General features: G+C 53.6%; 1 protein-coding gene across 1 annotated transcript; it reads right to left on the minus strand.

Annotated features, from left to right (window-relative positions):
• Positions 1–520: 520 nt before the first annotated feature.
• PTGES3 (prostaglandin E synthase 3) lies at positions 521–4,116 on the minus strand (the record flags this gene model as incomplete). Its single annotated transcript, XM_014959355.1, has 7 exons — positions 521–898; positions 2,336–2,360; positions 2,699–2,761; positions 3,148–3,237; positions 3,447–3,545; positions 3,786–3,855; positions 3,977–4,116. Coding segments are annotated over 7 exons (507 nt in total), but the record flags the coding sequence as incomplete, so codon positions are not given.
• Positions 4,117–9,187: the final 5,071 nt, after the last annotated feature.

The raw sequence follows: 9,187 nt of genomic DNA on the forward strand, positions 1-9,187 counted from the left end.
GGCGCAGGCAGGTGAAGGGACAGGGCCCAGGCGGAAGGAGAGCCAGGGAGTCTTCAACAGTTTATTAGAAAGAATGTAGACATTAAAAAAATCCCCGCTGCTCTGAACATAAATCGAGGTTTTTCAGCCCGTTTCGAAGCCGCCGCCGCCACCACCACCGGCCGGTCGCTGCCACACCCACACAGTGCAAATACGATTTTGGTCTAAACGTACAGATCGACAAGCAACAACGGGGAAAACGGGAGGGTCTAACGGGAGGGGAGGGGCTCCGGTCACCGGCACCGGGGGCCACACCGACACCAAAACGGGGGAGAAACCGGTTTCCTTTTCGATACAAACTCGAGTGGAACCAGAGCTGCAGACACCACGGAGGTTCTGGGCGGGGGGGAGCTGCATGAGCCAATGACAAACGGCCGTGGTTTTGTTCCCGGTATAAGATTTTGGGGCAGGAGAAGGGAAAACGCTCAGTTTTCCCCAACTCGGTGTAAATTGAGGATTCTCCCGTTGTAATTACACCCTCTACGAGGCAAGGAGGCTCTGTAAACTTTATTGCGACTCTTCTCTAACGATTGCCTACACCTCAATTGGGTTTGGTTTTGTGGTTTTGTTTAGTTTTTTGTGGTTTTGTTTGTTTTTTTTTTTGGAAGTCTGGAAAACGGGTTCATGCAGAACGTTATTGCCTCTCGTGGCTTAGGACCGCTCCGTGCAACGGTACAAACACCTCCCATCAGTGAAGCCATTTGAAAATGGACTGAAAAAAATGGGGTTAAAGGATGCAGGATCTCCCTTTAGGGCTATCAAACTCAGGAATTCTTAATCTCAATTATGAAATGTTGTGATGAAGTTCTTTCCCCAAACCCTGAAGACGACGCTTTTCCTTACTCCAGATCCGGCATTTCTAGAGAGAAAGAGAAGAACGTTAGTGGGGAAGGGTTTTGTTGCTTTAGCTTTTTAAAAACAGCTACAGGGAGCCCCACTACGTCACAGGGGATGGGGAGCAAGATCCAGCCCTTGACCAAGACCATTGGTGCTCAATGGCTCAAAGTCCAGATGGAAACCAGTCCCAAGTGGTGTCCCTCAAGGGACAATACTGTTTAACGTTTTTATCAATGATATAGACAGGGAGATTAAAGGCACCATCAGCAAGTTTGGGGATGACACCAAGCTGTGTGGTGGTGTCCATACACCAGAGGGAGGGGATGTCATCCAAAAGGACCTGGCCAGGCTGGAGAGGTGGGCCCAGGTGAACCTCATGAGGTTCAACAAGAGCAAATGCAAGGTTCTGCACCTGGGCCGGAACAATCCTCGCCACCAATACAAACTGGGGGGTGAGGGATTGGAAAGCAGCCCTGAGGAAAGGGACTTGGGGGTGCTGGTGGAGGAGAAGCTGGACATGAGCAGGCAGTGGGCACTCACAGCCCAGAAGGTCAATCCCATCCTGGGCTGCATCAAAAGCTGCGTTGCCAGCAGGTCCAGAGAGGGGATTCTGCCACTTGACTCTGCTCTGGTGAGACCTCACCTGGAGTCTTGTGTGCAGGGCTGGAGCCCTCAATAGAAGAAGGACATGGACCTGATGGAGAGGGTCCAGAGGAGGGCCACGAGGATGATGAGGGGGATGGAGCACCTCTGCTGCGAGGACAGGCTGAGGGAGCTGGGGTTGTTCAGCCTGGAGAAGAGGAGGCTCCGGGGAGACCTAAGAGCAGCCTTCCAGTACCTGAGGGGGGGCTACAGGAAGGCTGGGGAGAGCCTGTTTAGAAAGGGCTGCAGTGACAGGACGAGGGGCAATGGCTTCAAGCTGGAGGGGAACAGCTTGAGACTGGAGATGAGGAGAGGGTTCTTCACTGGGAGGGTGGTGGAGCACTGGGACAGGTTGCCCAGGGAGGTGGTTGAGGCCCCTTCCCTGGAGATATTCAAGGGGAGGCTCGATGGGGCAACCTGGTCTAGTTGGGGGTGTCCCTGCTGACTGCGGGGGGGTGGGACTAGATGACCTTTGGAGGTCCCTTTGGAGGCCTGGGCAATTCTATGACTCTCTAAGAAGAGCAGGGGGCAGTTCTAGCCCTGACCCAGCCCCTCTTCTCCCTCTGAAGCCCTGCAGTGACCCAGCGCCGCAGACTCCAACGCTCCTGCTGCTCTTAAAGCCAAAACCCAGGACTACAAGCTGGCCAGGAAGGTCAAACTGGTATTTCATGCTGGTGTGTAAAGGCTTTCACTAGATTATATGGTCTCACACGGCTTGGGCTGGGCACCAGCATTGGCTCGGAGCCGGGATTTAGGGAGACTGACAGGAGGGAACATCTGCTGGGGCTCAGTGAGGAGCAGGAGAACACCCACTTACTTTCATCATCACTGTCTGGTGAGTCCTAAAAAGAAGGAGAAACATTAACTGAAGCAGACTGGGCTTGAAAGGCTCTTCCCCCCACCCTTTACACCAGCAAAAGAGCTGCTGTTCCCAAACCCTGGTGGCAGCACAACCCCAGTGTTGGGGAACATCAGGCTCCAGGGGATGGGCTCAGTTTGGCCCCACAGCCACCACCACGGAGGTGACACCACAAGCAGTGACACCACAGCTGGGGGGATGGTGACTTTGCCAGGTGACATCATTTGTCCAGATGAGATCTGGTGCTATTTAAGCTTTCACCCAGCTCCGAAGAGGGACTGTGAGTTTGACAGGGATTTACTGCCAACCCCCAGTACTTACATCATCTGCCCCATCTACTTCTGGCAAGTCTACGTCGTCGTCTCCCCCCATGTTGTTCATCATCTGCTCGGGGAGAGAAAGGCACCATCACCAGGGGGAAGCCAAAAAACACCCTCCATGTGAGTGAGGACAGCACCCCACCACCAAAAATAGCTCAAAACAGCTCAAAACTCTAACCAACAGCTGCCCATTGTCAGGGAATTGCAGAAATTACAAGGGCAACATGCAAAAACATGTAAATTAATTGCCTGGCACCAAGCTGGCATCTACAATGGGATAAGTTCATTTTCTCTCTGCCAGGAAACACAAACCCCCCATCCTGCTGATGGCCACAGCTTGGAGCCAGAGCCTGCACCCAGGAGGAGGAGGAAGGCCAAGGAAGATGACTCTTCCTCAGCTGCCAGCCCCTGCCTGCCCCCCCCACAGGGTGAAGCCCAAACCTCCCATACCTCGGAAAAGCGATCAAAATTGGACATGTCTTCATCTGAATCATCTTCCCAGTCTTTCCAGTTGTTGAAGTCCACGCTGAGCCAGTTGAGCTGCAGATCAACACGAGAAGTTATTTAAGGACAAGCAAGTAACGAGCTGCTGCTGTTAGAAAAGGAAGGTTAATAAGAACTGCCAGATCAGAAGGCACAGCAAGCGACCCATTAACTGCTACATCATTTAAATATGACCCAAATATTAAAAAAAGATTTAAAAACCAGGAGAGGCAACAGGCCCCGGCCACTGAGGAGCCCAAACCCACCTTTGCCCTCTCTTTTGTTAACCTTGGCCATGCCTGACCAGATTCTCCTTTTCGTAAACAACACAAGATAGATCTGTCTGTTCTTTTATGCTTTGATTCCTGAAAAAGAGCAAGTATCTGTTAAGCACAACCATCACAAACCTGCACCAGGAACTGCTCACATTAAGATTTAAGCCATCAACTCATTCTCTGTCCTGAAAAATACCATCCAGAGACACGGGTTTAAGCACACTCTTAGGGCCTAAGGACCAATTTGCCTTCAATTCTGGCAGAAGGGATGGTGTTTTTCAGGGTACAGCACCAAGAACATAGCAAGGGGAGAGTCAAGAGGATACTTACATTTGGATCAATATTATTAAAAAGGTCAATTTCGTTTAAATGTTTAAAGTTATCACTTCCTCCAAGACAACTGTTGAGAGAGAGAAAAAAAAACAACAAACTTGTGTTTAGCAGGAAATGTCTTAAAGAAAAAAATATGCTTCATTCACAGAGGTGAATCCCACCCCCTCCCCGAGCCTTCAGGTGCTCACCTGAACGTAAGTTTGGATTTTTCAAAATTTACATTAACATCTTTACTGTCTTCCACGCAAAACTCAATAAAGACGTAGTCCCTTCGGTCGTACCACTTCGCAGAAGCAGGCTGCCTGCCGAGAGACCATTGCAGACAAGTTCAAGTCAAGTTTTGCATCTTTCAGCAAAACTAAAGAGTTTTAAAACTCACTTTTTGGTGCCGCCAGGAAACCCGACGGTGCCTTTCCTCGTTTTCTCCCGATACACAACTTTGATTTTTAGTTTTTTTATTGCATCTAGAGAAGTTTAATTAAGACTTCTTACTGTTCTTAAAAGCTGCACTACTGTCTTTTAATAATAACCTTTAAAAGATGTTTTTCCAGCCTTAAACAAGCTGTGATACAAGACATTCCATGTGCGACGCCCCCAAAAAGCTGGTGCTGCTGTTCCCCAAAGTGATCAAACCCTGAGACTGAAATAAACCCTACAACAACCCAAAATTATGACAACCTTCTCAAGACGAGCCACTACAGGCAATGGCAAAGTTTCAGTCACCTCCAACAACAGACTTCCTTATGCTTTTTGTCACCCAAAGAGCCAAAACCCCAGAGCGCAACCACCAAAAAAAGCTCACTTTTGGGCCATTGATACTAATAAAAATATGGATTATTTGACACTTCTGCTGTGTGCAAGCCCCAGCTGAAGTCAGTACCACTGTGGGAGCAAAGAATCACTGTTCTGACACGGTCCTACAGCCTCCTACATCCACAGACTCCAACTCCCCTGCTCTTGGGGATCCTTCTGGCTTTCCACAACCACCACAACCAGTGTCCAGGGACTGGTGGGGGTTCACAGTTCCACGTGGGGCCACTCTGTGGGCTCTGCTACTCTTCTGGCAGCTCCAGCCAAGCCCCAAACCGCTCCTCTGGGCCCCAGGAGGAGGCAAACAGCCACTCAAACCCCGCTGTTGCCAAGGCACAGGAGACGCGGACGCTCCTCGCTTGGGCTGTTTCCAGAGGGGCAAGATCAAAGCTGGGATTTATTTCCTGGCTCATGCCCCAGCAGAGAAGACCTCAAAGACCCACCAGTGAGTCAGGCTGAAGTGCTCTGGGCTGAAGGGCCACTTGCCCTGGTATTTATGGCACCTACGGGTGCCATAAAGCACATGGGGACACAAAGTTGGGAAGCTAAAGCACATGGGGACACAAAGGAAGCCAAGTTTCCCACCTGGGGGTGACAGAGGGGCTTCCACTGCAGCCCCCGAGGAGGGGACATCTGCCCTCAGAGCATCACAGCGCAGTCACCTGACCAAGGAGTAATTAACTGCTCAGAACCTTCATTAAGGTGATCATTGCTAAACTTTCAGAACAGATTTTGACTCACCCGATCATCAACCAGTTCAACTCTTGATCTCCCAACTGTGAGACATTATTACTCCCCAAGTGCTGCATTGCTCTCCGGAGAAACCCCTCTCCCTGCCCCATGGCCCCCCTCCTGCCCCACAGCTCCCTGTGCCTGGGGGGGGTCAAACCCAGTCCCTCCTCAGCAGTTTGGGTGCACAGACTCTGGTGCCAGCTCCAGGAAAGGCCACAACAGCAGAAAAAGCAGCAGCACCTACTTATTCAGGTACAGAAAATGATCCCAGAGTAGCAATTTTTCTTACTATGGTATTTTTAATTCCTTATTGGACACAAGTACCATCCTCTAATAGGGACTGAAAGACTCTGAGGTGAAAAAAGAAGCTGCAAAACACCCCGCTCTGTTCCCTCTGCCTTTGGTGCTGCGCAGAGCCATTTCTCACACTGCTGGAAGGAAGAAATCCCACGGCGTGGAACCGGGTACATGGCTCAAACTGGCGTTACCAGAACAGAAATCCCAGTGTCCCCGCTCACCACGATGGCCCTAACACTTCACAAACGTTTTTTCAATGTCAATGGAGATATCTCCAGCCTCCCCAGGGAGCTGCTCACGCTCCTCCTCAGCCTTGAAGCGTTGGCTTGGCCGTGACCTTGGCATCTTTGCCAAAATCAGGGGGTTTAAGGCACCAAAACGGCCCGTTCCCAGCACTTCCAAACATCCCTAGAGCTGAGGGAGCCTCGTGTGCCCGTGGGCTACCGAGAGGAGGGAAGGAGATCAAAGAAAAATGCACTAGAAACAAGAATTATGTTTGAACGTTGAATGTATGCTGCCTCCCCGGATATTCAGTCCTCACCACCCTGACCGTGCCTACTCTAATTAAAGCCTCTCATTCTTCTTATCTGGTTTTCAAATCTCTCCTCCTCCTCCCAAAGGGAGGATGGGAAAAAAAAAAAAAACCACCTTCCTTCAGCTGCTTGAGTCAGGACCTACCCTTCAAACCAGTAGCGCAGGACGCGCCGGGACCGCGAACCCGAGCGAGGGACGGGATGGAAGTCCCAGATTTGGTTTGTGATCCCTGCCCACACCCCGACTCCAAGGAGACCAACGGTGAAACGCACACGTGCTCCAAGCCCTTCAGAGCAACAGCTCCCCTATTCCCACAAAAAGTCTTCTCTTTTCCTACAGGCGCCGAGAAACGCTGCTGGGACTCCTTGAGTTGACCCAGAGCCCAAAATTTGCTCTTTTTTGCTCCACCAAACTCATCCCCCGGGACCTCGGCCTCGTGCCAAGAGTCCCAGCCCCGGGAACGCGCTTCGGTTACGTATCATCCCGATGGGATTGAGATTTCTTTGGAAGAGAGAAGTTAAATGTGCCACGGCAATAAATCATGGCAGACGTCGAGTGGGGAACAGCCCCAGGAAGGATTTCTTCTCTCAAATCTAAGCTTTGCTGCCACCCACGCCTTTCGGTGACTTCCTAAACAGCCACGGCCACCGCACATCTGCATCCGACCACGTCTTCCAGCCACCACCTTCAGAAGACAATCCCCAGAGCAGGATTGTAGAACAGGTTCCAGAAGCTTCACAGCAGCACGTCCAGGCTCAGCTTCACCCCAGAGGCCTCACGGCTCCGTCCGACCCACGGGGGGCTCACATGGGGGCCCCAGCCACACTGTGGACACCTCCGTCTCCAGCTTTTGTCACAGGAGCAGCTCCGGACGCGCCGATCTCCAGCTGAGTCTCAGGTGTGACCGTTGGTGGCTTCAGTGTGATCCCAAACCCATCCTCGTGCTTCCTCGTCCACCCGGCTTTGTTTCCTGGGAAGTATCCTGACAGGCTGGAGAGGTGGGCCCAGGTGAACCTCATGAGGTTCAACAAGAGCAAATGCAAGGTTCTGCACCTGGGCCGGAACAATCCTCACCACCAATACAAACTGGGGGGTGAGGGATTGGAAAGCAGCCCTGAGGAAAGGGACTTGGGGGTGCTGGTGGAGGAGAAGCTGGACAGGAGCAGGCAGTGGGCACTCACAGCCCAGAAGGCCAATCCCATCCTGGGCTGCATCAAAAGCTGCGTTGCCAGCAGGTCCAGAGAGGGGATTCTGCCACTTGACTCTGCTCTGGTGAGACCTCACCTGGAGTCTTGTGTGCAGGGCTGGAGCCCTCAATAGAAGAAGGACATGGACCTGATGGAGAGGGTCCAGAGGAGGGCCACGAGGATGATGGAGCACCTCTGCTCCGAGGACAGGCTGAGGGAGCTGGGGTTGTTCAGCCTGGAGAAGAGGATGCTCCGGGGAGACCTAAGAGCAGCCTTCCAGTACCTGAGGGGGGGCTACAGGAAGGCTGGGGAGAGCCTGTTTAGAAAGGGCTGCAGTGACAGGACGAGGGGCAATGGCTTCAAGCTGGAGGGGAACAGCTTTAGACTGGAGATGAGGAGAGGGTTCTTCACTGGGAGGTGGTGGAGCACTGGGACAGGTTGCCCAGGGAGGTGGTTGAGGCCCCTTCCCTGGAGATATTCAAGGGGAGGCTCGATGGGGCAACCTGGTCTAGTTGGGGGTGTCCCTGCTGACTGCAGGGGGGTGGGACGAGATGCCCTTTGGAGGTCCCTTTGGAGGCCTGGGCAATTCTATGATTCTATGACAATTCCTACAGTTTGAGGACACTGCAGAAATCATCTGCTGAACGAGATATTCACCCCCAGCCAGCACCGAGAAACCTGTTTTACGTAACGAGTTTTACTTTCATTTATACACCCTGGAAAGGCGCCTTTTTTTTTTCTTTTAAAAATTAAAAAAGAAACTACTTTCAGACTATAGACAATTGTAGGCAGGATGTAGTAGCACTGCTGTTTCACCATGATGGATTCCACAGGCATTCAACGGAAAACTCCCAACTTTAGTGCATCCTTCTTGTTTTCAGTCACGTTAAGGCAAAGCAGCCCCACGAGATCCAGAAGAACCACCCCAAAGCAAAGGCCCTTGTGGGGATGGGGAGGGGGGGGAGCAGCCAACGCGTCCCCCCCCCCAGGGCACATCAGTTCTGGCCAAAAAAATCCCTCCGAGAGGTGCCACCAGCCTCTGGTTTCAGCCAAACCTGGGGAAATCCAGCCCGTCGGCGGGTAACTGGCTCTGTAAGAGCCACATTTCCCTCCCAAAAAGCATCATTCTGCCAAGTTCAGCTCCACCGGGAGAGAACACCGGAGCTGAGCTCTGCCGGTAACGGCACCCACCGGTTTTGGGTCACGGAATTCAATAGAATTACAATGAAAGCAGCTAATTAATTAGGGCTCCCGGCGCGGAGGCACCTCGGGGCGCGGGTTTGGGCTCCGGAGGGGAAACCCCGGCAGCTCTCCCCGCTCCACCGGGGTCACCGCGGGCAGGGCCGGTGCCGGGGCTGCCCGGTGGGACGCTACCGGCCCCGTAGCGCCCGGGACGGCGGCACCGGGAGGGGGCCGGGGGGTTCCTGCGGCCCCAACACGCTCCAGAGGCGGCTCCTGGGTTTGAGAACGGGGAGGCGGGAGACGAGCACCGCGCCCGCACCCCGGGATCTCCTACTTACCGGGGACTCCTCGCGGTTGAGGAGGGCGCCAGGACCGTTCAAACCGCGCGGCAACGCTCAACGGCCCCATCCCGGGCGGCACCGGCACCGGGCCGGGCCCTGCCCGCCGAGGGCCGGGCCTTGGCGGGGCCGCTCCGCCTCGGCCCCATTCATTCCCCGACACCGGGACCCTCCGCCGCCGCGGCGGGGGCGGCGACGGGGGCTCCGGTTGCCTTTAAACCGGGGCAGAAACACCCGAATGCGGCGCGGCCGAACCGGGGCGCTCCGCGGGCGGCTACCGGGGCAGGCCCCGACCCTACCGAGCCCCCCCCCCGCCCCG

This window comes from Calidris pugnax, unplaced genomic scaffold (assembly GCF_001431845.1).
Source record: "Calidris pugnax isolate Ruff unplaced genomic scaffold, ASM143184v1 scaffold421, whole genome shotgun sequence".
Lineage (NCBI taxonomy): Eukaryota > Metazoa > Chordata > Aves > Charadriiformes > Scolopacidae > Calidris > Calidris pugnax.